The sequence below is a fragment of the Crinia signifera genome, chromosome 3 (genome assembly GCF_055691185.1).
Source record: "Crinia signifera chromosome 3, ASM5569118v1, whole genome shotgun sequence".
Classification (NCBI taxonomy): domain Eukaryota; kingdom Metazoa; phylum Chordata; class Amphibia; order Anura; family Myobatrachidae; genus Crinia; species Crinia signifera.
This window is the reverse complement of record NC_139219.1, coordinates 114,081,469-114,097,660: the sequence shown is the minus strand read 5'-3', so window position 1 is coordinate 114,097,660 and position 16,192 is coordinate 114,081,469. Positions and strand designations below refer to the sequence as shown.

Below are 16,192 nucleotides of genomic sequence, written 5' to 3'. Positions count from 1 at the left end.
ATACTAGACTTTAGTCTCATTTACACTACCATATTATGATGAATCATCTAGACCAACTCTACCACACCTTATCTCTCTCGATACTTTGTCTCTCTCCTCAACTTTATCCATATCCACTCCCATCTTCATACTGCCTCTTATTAGTCTACAGCCCCTCTTCTCTCCCCTTCTTCTCTCTCTCTCCCTTCTTTCCCTTTTTTATCCTCCACCCACATTCCCTTGCCTCATATATCATCTATCAACACATTCAACTCTTTTTTTCATCGATTAATTTATCTAATCTATCCATTTAATCTATCTACTTATTCTACTTATTCCCAACTACCATGTTGCAACAACTGATTATTATAGTGGTTCACTGGCCACACACATAATATAAAACACACCTTAATTGGATCATTAATACAAAAACATCAGCTATTATAACTGATGATTATTCATAACCATCAAGTTCACACATATCACTTTCCTAATTAACTAATCCTGCGCACAACATGAACAGCTCTAAGAATATATCCATCCACTGCTTTGGCACAAAGCTTCCCCACCGATGTCAATCAAGCAATCATGCTTCAATTATCATCAATTACCGCCCAGCCCACAAACCAATAAATACTGCCCGCCACAGACCATCATTATTCCTTGACGAAGGCCCTAGTGGCTGAAACACGTTGGGACACCTAATCCACATCCAGGACGTCAGCAACACATCTCCCATCATCACCCCCCTCTGCCGCAGCCTCCTCCCAGCCAGGGGTCAGAGCACGCAGCACACTGTAAGCCTGACCAAGGGAGCCACGATCTCGAGAGAGCGGAACCCGGAAGTCACGGCAGACAGAGACTGTGGAGCCGGGTGACAGCGCACGGCTGTGTGTTCACCTGTGCACCAAGCAGCAACATCACAGAGGCAGCACCTGAACTTCATCCAGTAAGAGTACATAGCGGGACACCGCTCACTGCCCTCCACGTCGGCAACATTTGTTTCAGAACATGCTACTGGACATTCATTCATTCCTGTACAGTTCCGCAATACGTGACTATTACAGAGATCCACAGAATTCACTCACCTTTTTACCTCACCCTGTTGTGGTTATTAACTATATAACATTGCAGTCCATTCCCCGACCCCTTTGCCCACTACAGACCGCTGCGGTCACCCACGCAGTGACATAGGTTCCTATAAGGGACCTATGGTTATAAAGGGACCTACATAGGTCAGACTCATACCTCAACAATAGGCCTCGTGGAGTGATACCCCGCTGGCCTATTCCTGTTTAATCAGGACTCCATACATTCTCCCACTGCTACATTACTTGTACTTTTACACCATCTCTCTATCTTCATTTATTCATTAATTCACTTGTCTATAGACTGCTAGTCTCACACACACCACAAGTGCCTCACAGGTGAGCGCAGTATATTCCATCTTTTTTCTATACTGTACTACATAGGGTGGTCAGGACCCACCCGATATACCGCAGCTCCCTACACATTCCAATTAGACCTCCATATAGTCATATCCGTAGGACGCACACATACTGTAACTTGAGCGCTTCCTACCTACTGTACCATCCATTACAATAATAATACCTTACAAAACAGTTGTTGAATTACCTCCTTGGGAGTTGAGTCACCAATATCTGAACCCAAGCAATTTAGTTTAGGAAGTCTTCAGTACCTTGATAAAATAAAGTTACAATTTGTATGAAACAAAACAAAGTAATGTTCAACCACTTTTTGCCAGAAGGTGGCGATATGTCCTTGTAGAACAGTTGGAGACACAATAGAATTATTGATTCTCCCCGACCCAAGCTTTGGTTGTCGCACGGGGTCCCCCTAGGGAAGGTGACTCCCGCATCCCACCAGGTAATGGCCCAGCCGCAGCAGGAGATCAATGAGGGTGGGTATAGCAGAGTGCGCAGTGCGGGGCCCAGCACCCGTAATCCTCTCAGTGTGCCGTATATGCGGCACCACTCACCCCCTCCACGTCAAGTGTCGTGCCGTCCGGAGGGCTCCCCCGGCATTCTCCTCACCAGCAGGCAGGAGCGGCGGCTGCTTCCCGCAAGTGCCTCACCACGATGTTCTCCTCTCGCGCAGGGCAGCCGGAGAAGGTTTCCCCCGACGAACGGTGGAGGCTGGATTCCGGGGTCACAAAGTTGCGCTCCTCCACAAAAGTGGTCTCAGCTTGCTCCTCAGACGCTGGGGGATGAGGATGTGCCTCCAAATTTTGGAAATAGAGAGGGTAGCAGTCTGGATTGTTTTAGATTCGGCCCTTGTGATGCGGAGCAGGTTTAAAACGCGGCCATGCTGGTTGGCCCGCCCACCGGAAATCCCATTTTTTTATTTTATACTGTGACCCTGGCCCTTATTCAGATGTGATTGCAGAACAAATTTATTCTCAAAATGGGCAAAACAGTGTGCACTGCAGGTGGGGCAGATGTAACATGTACAGAGAGAGTTAGATTTGTGTGAGTTATTTTGTTTCTGTGCAGGGTAAATATTGGCTGTATTATTTTTACCCAGCAATTTAGATTTCATTTTCAACACACCCCACCCAAATGTAACTCTCTTTGCACATGTTACATCTGCCCCACCTGCAGTGCACATGGTTTTGCCCATTTTGAGAACAAATTTGTACTGCAATCAGATCTGAATAAGGGCCCCTATTTCAAAGCAATTGAGTTTCATCACACAAAATGGTCAAGTTGTATTTCTACACATACTGTACACCAATTCTCATCTGTACAGCACATACGGATTTTCTCTTAAAACATCAGAGGACAGTCATAATGGTTTTTTTCTTTTACTTTGTTCCTGTCTTCTGCCAGACTGTCTGTTCTTTCCAGCTCTTCTCATACAATCTTTATTTCCCCACTTCCTCTTATTTCTTGCACCTTCTTCCTCCCATCTGTCTTCCTCTTGTTCCTCCTATCTCTTCACTTTCTTCTGCTTATCTTTTTTGGTACTTATGTAGTATCTGGGCGTCCGATTTAGAAATCGGATCGGATCGCATCGCATCGCATGCAACCAAATCGTATGCGATGCGATGGTCAAGATTTTTCCATAGGATTCAATGTTAAAATGGTCTGAGTCCATTTTAACATAGAATTCAATGGGAAAAAGGGGTCCTTTTCCTTTCCCCACTATCCAAGTGGGCATGGAGTTGGATATAAACCTGTGGCGAGCATAGCGAGCCACCGAGCCCGAAGCGTGGCGAGCGGACACAGAATACTTTTTAAGAAATATGCGTCCCCTCGCGGGGCGCGCTTCGCTCGCCACGCTTCGGGCTCGGTGGCTCGCTGCGCTCGCCAGGCTATATAAAATCAACTCTATGCCCACTTGGATAGTGGGGAAAGGAACAGGACCTTCTTAATATTGAATCCTATGCAGCATCGCATCGCATCTGATTGTATGCCTTAAGGTAAGGCATACAATCACAAAATCGGCAGCCCAGATACTACATAAGTACCTCTTTTTTCCCTCTTCTCCACTTCCTCCCAATTATTTCTCTCTTCCTCCAACCTCTCTCCTTCTCCTGTCTCTTGCTCTCACCCCTCTGCCTCCCATTTACTGCTTTCTTTCTCTCTTCATCCCATGTCTTCTCTCATGTTTCTTCCCCCCATCTTTCTCTTAGCTGTCTTCCTCTGTCCTCTCTGCCTCCTATCTCTCTATCTCCTTTCCTCCACTTAATTTTTTTTATGTTCCTCCATTTTTTCTCTTTCCACCCGCTTTCCTCCACACACCTCTTGGGCTATCTCTTCTTCCCGCCTCTTTCTTGCAACTTTTGATCCTCTCATTTGTCGTTCTTCCTCCCATCTCCCAACACTTTTCTTCATCCCCTCCTTCTGCCTCCTCTCTACCACCCATCTCTCTAGCTTTCTTCCTTGCTCTCTTTTGCCCACCTCTCTTCCTCACACTGCTTGAACTTCCTCTTGTCTGTCTTTCTCTCCCTCTCTGTGGTTTGTTGGTGGAGTTGAGAGCAGTTGCATATTTATAATGGATGCAGTGTGTGCAGTACACACGGGCCCCTGAGTCCACTTATCACTCAGGAGTCCTGTGAAGCGGACATCGCCAGATAAATCCCTACTGATTAATTTTTCCAGATGCGCATTAGAGTGAGTCCTCTAGTGCTCAGACACTATAGCACTGCTGGCTGCACACAGGTTTCCTTCTCTCTTAAAATGCCCATGGATGAGAGACTGTGTCAGTTGGGCAGCAAATGAGAGCTTTGAGGGGAAGGGGTGGGGTTCTCACTTCAGCTTTCACTACTAAACTGCAAGTCATGTACAATTGATAACAATGGGGGATATGTATTAAAATGCCATTTACGTTTGTAAAATAGTGGGTCCTGCATAATGAGGAAATCTCTTAAAGTGCCTCTGCTCCTGATGCAGGCAGTCATCAGACGCAACAACTCCTGAAAGGTGCCATCATCCATGCGCAGGAAATTCCTGTAATTATCTGGATTGTTCTCTAGAGTCTCCATAAGCAGTGGCATGTGAGTAGCAGCCACTCCTTTGCCCAGCTGGACCTCATAGCTCTCCTATTTTGAGCACTTTCCCTAACTGCTAACACCATACTGACTGTGAATGATGCCTTAACTTGATAGCCATAATGGTCCATCTGGCGCAAGTATAGAAAATAAACACTTTTTAAGTTAAGCAGAACAGAGCAGTAAAGCAATGTATAGCGTTCAGCAGGTGCACACCCAGCTTCGGAGCAGAGCTGCAAAGACCTAAAATGCTTTTTGTCCCCTCTACAAAGTACAGCCCATTGCAGTATCTTTCATATTTTGGAAATATTTAAGATTGTTGTCAGGTGTCATTAGACGCGATTTATATATTTTTAATGACCTAGTGATTCACAATATATTATTTTTTCATTTGTAAGATTGCACAGAGTTTGCTCTATATCATTTGTTCAGGAATAAAAGGGAAACTTTGTCAATCACATTGTTTATAAATGTTATTGTCTAGTGTATACCAGCTTTAGATTTTGAATGGTTATTGTATTTTTGAACTGTAAACATATAATTTAATTGGTATAAACAATGTTTCAATGATAAATTCCAGTGTCCTTTTTTTTCTTCAATAAATGCTTCTTATTAGACCCGATTTTCTGTCAATCACCTGCTAATTTGCCGGTGAAAGAGAAAATCGCGTTGATCGTGTCCAGGGAAGCCAATCCCGGGGCATTTTTTCAATCCCGGGATTCGGGATTGAAAAATGCTCAATCCCGGGATTCCCGGGATCCTGGGATTGGCTTCCCTAATTTGAAAAAAAAAACGCCCCGGCCACCCTGCACATTCACAGAACTTACATTTGCGGGTGCTGGGTGGGTGGGCTGCAGGTATGTCCGCTGGGCGGGTGGGCAGCTTCGGGTGGGCAGCTTCAGCTGGGCGGGTGGGTGGGCAGCTTCAGCTGGGCGGCTGGGTAGCTGTTCGGGTGGTCGCGTAGCTTGGCGGGTGGGCGGGCGTGTGCTGTGTGCTGATAAGCCGGGTTGCTGGGTGTGTGGGCGGCTCCGCAGTGTGGCCTGCGCAGCGTGACAGCTGACCTCATCACGCTGCGCAGGCCGCACGCCGGGTATGGGAGAAGCCGGGCAGCGTCTGAGCGGGTGCTCAGACGCTGCCCGGCATTAGACTGCACATGTGCAGTCTAATCCCGAAATCCCGGGATTGGAATCTCCAATCCCGGGATTGAAATCCCGGCATTTTGGAGGCCAAATCCCGGGATCCCGCCGATCCCGGGATTGGCCACCCTAATCGCCGCCCATTATAATGAACCACGATGCGACCAACGTGATCAACGCAATTTTCCTATAGAGAATAATGTTAAATTATTTTTCAAGTCAAAATCGGGTTGATCGCGTCGGTCGCGGCCCATTATAATGGGCTGCGATACGATCAACGCAATTTTACATAGGGGACAGTGGGAAATGGGCCAATATGGCCAATTTCTCATTGAGTATGGTTATAAAGTATGGTTAATGCCCCCCCATAAAGTGTGGCGAGCGCAGCGAGCCACCGAACCCGAAGGGTGGCGAGCGTAGCGTGCCCCGCGAGAGGACGCGTATACTTGTGAAGTTATGCGCGTCCCCTCGCGGGGCTTGCTGCGCTCGCCACGCTTGTGGCTTGCTGCACTTGCCACACTTTATAAAATCAACTCCACACCGACGTGGATAGTGGGGGTATGAAAAGGTCGAAGGACGTGTACCGCCGCCCCTTGCGGGCTCGCTGCGCTCGCCACACTTTGGGTTGGCGTCAATAGTGGGGTGGCGTTAACATTGGGGGGGGGGGCATTTAAAACATGAGGGGGGTTTTCTATTAAAATGGGGGGTTTGGGGGCTTTTTACATTGAAATCAGTGTAAAATCGGGTCGATCGCATCGCATGCGATTTGGTTGGCATGCGATGGGCGCGATTTTTCCGACCCGATCAATACAATCAAAATCGCAGGCGCCGTGCTAGGAAAAAAGTACCATTTATTGTTTGCAAATAAGATGCTTATTGGAAAAGTCACACACAAGAACCGCCAGCGCCAAGAACCGCCATGTGCTGCACATACTTTTTGTACTAGGTACACATCGTATCGGATCGCAGTGCATGCACAAGGCATGCGATCTGATACGAGGGGTACTTTAAAAGTACAAAACGGACCGTGTATGGGGGGCTTAATGTGTATGGGCACCTTAACACCTTGTAATCATTTGTTAGTTCTAGTTACATTCATTGCCTTATCTATATTGTTTGTTTCTTCTAGGACATTTTGGAAGAAATGAACAAGTGTTGGCCTGACCTTCTTCATCAAAATCGCACTCAGTTTTGGTAAATAATTTTTGGTGAAAATGAAGGAGAGGAATGCCTTAAGAAGTTTTACACATTCATCATTTTAAAGATGTTTAGGGGGATTTTCACATACAGTACAATCACTGGGGCAGATGTATTATAGCAGCGCTTATCGCACCGCTATAATACTTCCTGCTTCGCCTCATTAACGAGGCGAAGCAGGAAGGGACATCGACAAGATGTATTAACATCTTGTCTGCCGAAGCGGGGGAGCGCTAACTCCCCCCTCCGGCGATGTCCCCTCCTGGAGATGGAGTTTACACTGATGTGCTGTCTCCTGTCCCCCAGCCGGCTGCACTGGGCATGCGCGGGATCTCGCTACTCACGTGCGATCCCCAGCGCAGCCCAGACCTAACAGCAGGGACAGCGCTGTCCCTGCTGTTTAGATAGGGCTTCGCTAGCCTGATGCTGTCGAAGCCAAAACCAGCAGCGGGCGTAACGTTCAGCGATGCTGACCATTCATACATTCGGCCTGCTATCATTTAGATAGCAGCGCCGATATGGATAGGGGCGCTATCTCGGCTCCATCATACATGGGGGAGAAGCGGTATCAGTGCACATAACGTGCGCTGATACCCCTTCTCCCCCATAACGCCCAGTCATACATCTGCCGTTTTCTTTTTTTTCTTTTTTTATTGTCACATTTTGTCTAAGTGAATGTAGACTTCACAGAGAATATGGGTGTACACACATGGACAGTTTACTTTTGTATGTATCTGTATATATTAAGGAACTGATGCAGTTATTGTGTTTTGCAGCATTAAGGGTGTTAAAAGCTATTTATGCTTCCATAGGCAGAGCGGATCTGGGTGGCTGTGCATATATATATAGATATAGATATATATCTATATATATATATATATTACCAGTTATTTATTTAGCTCTCACAAATTCCACAGTGCTTTTTACAGAGAATATTTGGCCATTCAGATCCATGTTTGCTGCAGTTAAGCTTTCAATCTGTTTCCTAAAACATTTGTACACACATTTATGCTAGGGTTAAGCTTATTGGAATCCAATTAACCCACCAGTATAATGTATTTCTGGATTGTGGGAGGAAACCACATAGGCAGGTGGAGAATATACAAACTCGACACAGTTCGGGCCATTGTGGAAATTTTAAATCCATGACCTCAGTGCTGTGAATCAATATCGCTAACCATTATGACATCCGCTCTGCCCATATAAGATTCAATGGCATGTATTCAATGCGGCCGGCGAGGGGGTTAAACAGCGAGGATTGCAGAAAACCAGCGATCCTCGCTGTTTAACCCCCGCGCTGTTTAACCCCCTGTCCCCCGGATAACAGGGGACCCACTAATTCTGACCCCCCCCCCAAACCGGTTCCAACAGCTGCCAGTTCCCCCTCCTGCATCACAGAAGCTTGAGATTGATCTCATTTAAACCCCAAACCCCGGCCTTCAATCATCTGATAACAGTCTGGTCTATATGGGTTAATTGGCTCCGGAGATATTGCGGGTAAACCAATTTGTTCATTTCTGATATATAATTTCATGGCTGTTCATGTTGTTTGAGGGCAGATTTTTCTGGAACCAAGTGGGTGGTCCAGTTTCACGGGACAAAAATCATTCAAAGCCCACTCAAAAGATCATTCAATATGATACAGGTCTCATGTAAATGGTTCAGTTGGTTTCCGAAGATATAGCCAGCTGATGAATGGGGGGAGGGTGTTTTCTCTCCCCTCACACCAGAAAATGTAGAGAGACTAGGATGGTGTAAGAGGGGCCAGCCCGGGAATGTCCCTGCATGATCCTGGGACCATATTCCTGGGTAAGTCCCTGCATGTTCTGTTGTGAAAAGGGTATTTTTTCAAATAGCCGGGAACTGCAGCCCCCTGCTCTATGCCCGGCTGTCAATGGATGTCACTTCTGCCCAGCGGCTCTCCCCCGGTTACCGTGAGCATGTATTCCCCCTTGGCAATGAGTATGTAATCCCACATGGCAACGAGCATGGAACCCCTGGCAATGAACATGGAACCCCTGGCAATGAGTATGTAGGTAAGCAGCACTTATGTAGCATAATTTTTAATATGGATTATGGTGTTTGGCATTATACTTAATGGACATTATGGTGTGTGTGGCTTAACATGTAATGGGCATTTCGGGTGTAAATTTTTTATGCGCGCCTTTTGCGCACAATGTCCCTGTTTAGGAAGCATATTGTGAATTTTTTTGCTCAATCCATGTGGCAAAATGTGAATTTTGCCTTAATCTGTGTGGCATAAGGTGAATTTTGGCTCATTCCATGTGGCATTGTGTAAGAGGCAAGTACAGTATAAAGTGGTCACTATTGTGTTGCATGATTTGTATAAGGGTTATACAGTATGGTGTGGTAAACTTAGGTAACCACATAAAAGGTGCTGAAATGTTGTCTACCAAGTTTTGGCTTTCAGCATTTTTTTTTTTATGACTGGAGTGCCGCCTCACCCCGCAAGATTTTTAGGACATTGGAGTTCTGAGGGTGCACCTTTAGAGTGCACCTGGCAATATATGGTGCCATGTGCCCTCCGGTATATCTGCAGCTTCTATTTTCCCTCTTTTCTGTGCCAGGCCCTTGCATATGCCAGTCTCTTTGTCATTTTCCACCCTATACTAAACCCTTTGCATTTTTCCTATGCCAGCCCCCTGACTTTTCCAGGCATATATAATTATTTGAAAGTATTTACACAAATAGAGACACACCCATGAGCAGACCACCCAAACAGAGGTCACGCCCCCACATTATTAGGTGCTGGCCACAACTCCTATTATTGCGTATAAGAGGCCCTTGATAATTTTCAGCTTCAGGGCCATTTAGACCTTAATCTGTCACTGGCTATATGGCAATCCTAAAACTGTTGCAGGGCATGCTGGGATGTGTAGTTCAACAACAGCTAGAGGGCCAAAGGTTCCCATCCCTAGCGTAGGCAGTCGATTTCTGATGGATTTAAATAATCAGGAAACAAACTAAATAGGGGTTTCCTGGATTTTTTAAAATCAGCACCAAGCTCAAGGGGCGGTCCAGTTCCAAAAATATGGGGGACAAATTGAGTAGGAGTCCCCCGTATTTTCAAAACTAGCACCAGGTCCAACCAGCCAGGAGGGTAATGCCACAGCCGGGGAATACTTTTTGTACAAGTCTCCCCGGCTAAAGCATTTACACCCTGACCGGTCAGCATGGGCAGGGATACTGGGGAAGTGGGGTCCCCCCTCCGGAATTTACTTGCGCAGGCTGAAGCCTGAGGCTTTCCCCGGTGCTCCTGGATGGCGGTCACCGGGCTGATGATATTGTAAAAAAATAGAATAAACTATTTGTATATTGTATATTGCTGTAGAACTATTGCTAGGCGGCCAATAGCGTTATTCGGGGTTGGAGCCGCAGAAAGTAAACAAAGCTTTCTGCAGCTCTCCTCAGTTAATTAAGGGATCGGCAACTGTCAGTTTTTTGTTTTGCCAAGTTCCCGGGATGCCTTCATGGAACGAAAAGGACGTGATCTACCCTGAAGGACCCTGGTGAGTATGGTCTCCTTCCACAAGTACCTTCCTATGTGTCACTGTAGGGAAGTATCTGTATTTACAGGCTGTGTTTGTAATAACGTTTTACTTTCATTGTGTCAGTGTGTGTTTATTTCAATATTTGTACTGTTGTGGAACTACAAGTTCCAGCGGGCCCTTTAATGCCTTGCATGCTGGGACTTGTGGTTCTCCAAGTCCCTGCATGTGGTGCAGGCATGCTTGGACTTAAAGTTCTACAGCAATACACACTAGTTTGTTCTATTTTTTCACTACTATCAGCCCCATGCCGACCGCTCAAGGGCACCGGGACAGCCCCAGGTTTAAGACTGGCAATACAATTCTGGAGGGGGGGACACCCCTTTATTGGGGGGGTCGCAACTTCCCCAGGATCCCTGCCCAGGCTGACTTCTCAGGGGGTAAATGATTTGGCTGGGGGGACTTGTGTAAAAAGTCTCCCCCAAGCAGGGGCGTGCTTGGCCCGGGGGGCAGGGGGCCACATGCCCCCCAGGCCGGTCTGACTATTTACTGGCTGGGCCGGCTATGTGCATCTTGCACACGCTGCCGCAGCCGCCGGCCACCTCCCTGTCCAGCAAACCCCGGCCGCATGAATGTAGAGTAGCCTAAGGTGACGGCCTCTCCAAAAATGGCCGCTGCCTTAGAGGAGACAGACACTAGAGGTACTGCCATACCTCTAGTGTCTGTCAGAAGAGAACAGCGCTGCCAGCGCTACCCAGAAGTGCAGATTCGGGTAGCGCTGGCGCGCTATTTAAATGAACCCTTTGGCGACGTGCATGTACCCTGGCTCCCCCCTGCAAGAAATATCACTCCCCATGGCAGAAATGAAACCCCTGGCAACAAGTGACGTTCCTCTGATAATGAGCATGTAGGTAAGCAGAAGTTATATAGTATAATATGTAATAGGCATTATTATATTTAATGGGCATTATGGTATTGGCCATTATGTGTACTGGGCATTACGGCGTGTGGCATTATGTTTTATGGGCATTATGTTGTTGGAATTATGTCTAGTGGGCATTACGGTGTGTGGCATTATATTTAATTGGAATTGCAGTGTTGGCATTATGTGTAATGGGCATTACGACATTGGCATTATGTGTAATGGGCATTACGTGTGTGGCATTATATTTAATTGGCATTACGGTGTGGCATTATGTTTAATGGGCATTACGATGTTGGCATTATGTGTAATGGCCATTACAGTGTGTGACATTATATTTAATTGGTATTACGGTGTGTGACATTATGTGTAATGGGCATTATGGTGTTGGCAATGTGTGATGGGCATTACGGTGTTGGCATTATGTGTGATGGGCATTACGGTGTTGCTATTATGTGTGATGGGCATTACAGTGTTGGCATTATGTGTAATGAGCATTATGGTGTGTGACATTATGTGTAATGGGCATTTTAGTGTAAATTTTTGCAATGCACCTTCGGCGCGCACTGTCCCCATTTCTGGTGTATGTGTGTGGTGGGGAAGGATTGTTTAATCCTTGCTGCATACTAGAGGGGAGAGGGTAGGATGGTGAAACGATGGCGATGGTGATGGGCCACTTGCTTGTGTTGCCCCCCAGGCTGAAAGTTGCCAGCCAGCCCCTGCCCCCAAGTCTGTGGCATTTCCCTGGTGGCTGGTTTGGTCTCGTGCTGGTTTTGAAAATACGGGGGACCCCTACTCCTTTTGACCTCTGTATTTTGAGTCTGGTGCTGGTTTTATCCAGATGCCAACCCGACTGCAGAGACATTTTGGTGTCCCTCCTATAGGCCCCCATAAAACTGCACGAGAGCAGGTTTGCAACAACTTTGCTTGGATTATGGGGTCAACCCTGCACCCTTTCCCTCTGGTTTATCTTTGACCTGTTAAAGGTGATACGTATTTTAGTGTTTAAAAATATGCGTGAAAAAAAAAAAAAAAGTTATTTGATGGCTGGGGCGAGCCTTGTGTTGCCGCGCTTATGCTGCTTTTCCCAGGGACCACGGCACCCAGAGGCCTATTCTGCCAATGGGAGCTCCTCTTGTATGTTTGTTTTTGTGTTGTTTGATTGGGGCGTCAGGGACCCCGGGTGTGATGCTCACTGCAATTATCCACACTTGTACAGCAATGCTACTGAATACTAAGCTGGCCGACCCGTGCCCCTGGTTTCCCCCATATGTACTAACCCTTCCCTCCTTTTCCTCCATGTTTTTCCCTCCTATGTATTGTTTTGTCTCTGTCGAGGATGGCAAGCAGGATGTATTCTATAGATATACGATATACGGTCTCACATACAAAACTAGACTTGATGCTAACATTACTGTTCACTCGCCTTTCTTTATATTGTTAAATGTCTGATTTGAAAATAGTGACGCTGAATGTTGGTGGTTTCCACATCCCCTCCAAACGAAAGAAGACTCTCTACCTGCATAAGTTGGGGGCGGAGATTGTTTTCTTACAGGAGACCCACTTGACCCTCCCGGAAATGCTTAAATTAAATTCTATGGGATGGACGGTGCTGGCATCGTCCCCCTATAACTCTAAATCTAGGGGAGTGGTGATTTTAGCCAGGAAGCAAACTCCTGTTACTATACACTCTTCCACCACCGATCCGGAGGGCAGATTCATACTTGTGGAGGCCACCATACACTAACTCCGGTACACGCTCTGTAATGTATATGCTCCTAATGTTTTTTCCAAATTGTTTTTTCGCAGTTTAGTCACCCTACTCACCCCTTACCTAGATTCCACAATCATTTTGGCAGGAGATTTTAACGTTGTCTCATCCAATGTGTTAGACAGGGAAACCTCATGAGTACGTAGGAGGGTCCCCCCTAGACATGGTATACAATATTTAATGGCCAGTTTACACCTCACTGACATATGGCGGGCTTGCCACCCCACAGAGAGGGAATTCTCATGCCTGTCTGCTGCCCACAATATGCTCTCCCGCATAGATTACATTCTTGTTTCAACTAGAGCCTTCCCATCGGTGCATGACTCTGGAATAGAAACAATATCGGTCTCTGACCACGCTGCATGTTGGATATCATTGCTTCCCTCTCAAGATAGTGGCTCATATATTCACTGGCGCTTCCCCAGCCACCTGGAAAACTCCAACAAGTTTAAATCTCTACTGGAGACAACTTGGATGGATTACATCCACAGAAAGTGATTCACCACTCCTCTTTTGGCAGGCATCTAAGCCGGTACTCCGTGGCACTATCATTTCATATAACTCCCACATACGCAGAGAAAAAGCAAAACTTTATCTAGAAGCCCAGACGACCCTAACCAATGCTTACCAAACCTTTAAAACCACACCCACCACAACCAACAAGACAGCATTTAATCAGGCCAAAACAGTGTTTGATGCCCTACTGTCAAAAATGGAAACACGTATGACATTCCAGACACAGAGCAAGTACCACAAATTTGGAGGTAAATCTAACCGGTTAATGACCAATTTACTCAAAGGACAACACCCTCCCACCATTATCACAGCACTATCAGACAGTGGTACATAAGGGCCAGGACATTTCTAATATACTGCATACGTTTTATTCACGATTATACACTCCTTCCCCTGTCGATGAATCTAGAAAGGCATCCTTCTGGGCCTCGGTCTCCTTGCCGACCCTGACGTCGGATAAGACCAGCTCCTTAATGTCAGACTTAACTGAGGAGGACATATTGCGAGCTAAAGGTCAACTTAAAACTGGTAAAGCCCCAGGCCCAGACAGTCTGACCAGTGAGTACTACAAATTGCTGGCGCCTAAACTGACAGCTCCACTAACAGCCTTCTTTAATGCCCTCCTAAAGGGTGCCCCCCCAACCTGCCTATTTTAATTCTGCCCTGCTCAAAGTCATATTGAAACCGGGACGCGACCCCACACTGCCCTCCTCCTATCGACTTCTCTTCTCAACACAGACTATAAACTTTACACCAAATTACTAGCAGACAGACTCAAATTTATTTTACCCTCAGTAATCAACAAAGACCAAACTGGGTTTATCTGGGGTAGGCACTCTGTATTAAACGTTAGAAAACTCATTTCGGCTCTGCAGTGGTTACAGGCCTCGGGGACCAAGCAACCCCATGCTGTGCTGTCTCTGGAGGCCGAAAAGGCCTTTGACATGATATTTTGGGACCACCTTTTCACCACCTTCCGAGAATTTGGAATCCCGGAGGCCTTTTCCGATGCAGTCAGAAATTTGTATGCAGATGCACGATCACAGGTTCTGGCCAATAGTTATTTATCCCCCCCTTTCCCAATACTTAGAGGCACCCGACAGGGCTGCCCCCTTTCCCCGCTGCTATTTGCCCTTGCCCTTGAAACCCTAGCGGTTAGACTATGCAACACACCCTCCTTTACAGGTATCAAAATAGGGACAGCAGAAGTCAAACTCAGCATGTTTGATGACGACATGCTCTTATTCTTTTCAAACCCACATCTTGCTATCCCAGCAGCCATGTCCACTATAGACTCCTTTGGCACTTTTTCAGGCTTCAAGATTAATTACTCCAAGTCTCAACTGTTCCCCATAGCCTTACCCTCTTCAGTAGTGGAGACATGTCTGTCCTTACAACAATTTAGCATATGTACACGACACCTCAAATATCTGGGGGTCCTGATACCACTACAGATAGATGCGTTGTATGTGACTAATTTTAAACCGGCACTACAGGCAATGTCCAAACTGATAGACAGATGGATGACACTTCCTCTCTCCCCATATGGCCGCGTTATTGTGGTAAAAAGTGTCTTATTCCCGAAATTATCTTACTTGCTACAAATGCTTCCTCTCTCTTTATCTAAAAAAGATATCTCAATATAATTCCATGATATAAAAATTTATATGGGCATCTAAAAAACCCAGAATGTCAATGGCTAGGCTGTTCCTCCCAAAATCGGAAGGAGGTTTTGGTCTTCCCCAGGCTCAGGCGTTTTCACATGCAGCACTCTTCAGATACGCAACTGACTGGTTCTTTCAAAAATCTAATTACACTAATAATAACCTAGAAATAGCCCTCTTTCATCCCTACTCTCCGGCAGCTCTCCTACATTCATCATTGGGAAAAATCCCGGTACTTGTGTAGTTTCACGGCGCCAGCATGGCGCCGTGCATCTGAGTCCCCTTACGGGGCTCGCTTCGCTCGCCCACGCTGCGGGCTCGGTGGCTCGCTACGCTCACCACGCTATTTAAAATCAACTCCATGCCAACATGGATAGTGGAGGTATGAACTATCCATGTTGGCATGGAGTTAAGTTACTTTTTTTGACATATTTAGTGGCGAGCGTACATTCGGAAGTAGCACAGCGCCATGCTCGTGCCGTGAAACTACACAAGTACCAAAATCCCTGACCAGATAAAAGATAATGTCCTTTTTAAAGACACATATAGAATGTGGATAGTAATCAATGGGCAGTTTGGCAGAAATTTTGTGAGTTCACCTTTTCCCACCTTCTGGGGCAACCCTTGTTTCCCCCCGGGATTAGACAACAACATATACCTGGAGTGGAGACAGAAAGGCATCTCCTTTATACGTAACATATTTGATCCAGGTGGCTCCACCATCCACCCCTTCTCCCACTTGACCTCGGAAAACAATATACCCCATTCCCAGTTCTTCATGTACTTGCAGCCTCGACACTATGCGCAATCCCAGCCAAAACCGTTCACCACTCCCACTACCTCAGACCCGATCCTCTCCCTGTTAGTCCCACACAACATATTAGGGTATAGGATAGGGTATCTCTATCAACATCTGGTAATAACTCCACAAGAAAAATTAATGCACCAGCTAACCCTTAGATGGAAAATAGATATCCCTTCACTT

The 16,192-nt window shown here is 46.4% G+C and overlaps 1 protein-coding gene across 3 annotated transcripts in view; it reads left to right on the top strand.

Annotated features, from left to right (window-relative positions):
• RNASET2 (ribonuclease T2) overlaps nucleotides 1–16,192 on the top strand; it is a 172,011-nt gene that overhangs the window by 125,303 nt on the left and 30,516 nt on the right. For all 3 annotated transcript variants that reach the window (XM_083176384.1, XM_083176386.1, XM_083176385.1), the window contains one exon: nucleotides 6,758–6,822. In XM_083176384.1, coding sequence (XP_083032510.1) covers nucleotides 6,758–6,822 — 65 coding nt within the window. The remainder of the gene's footprint in view (nucleotides 1–6,757; nucleotides 6,823–16,192) is intronic.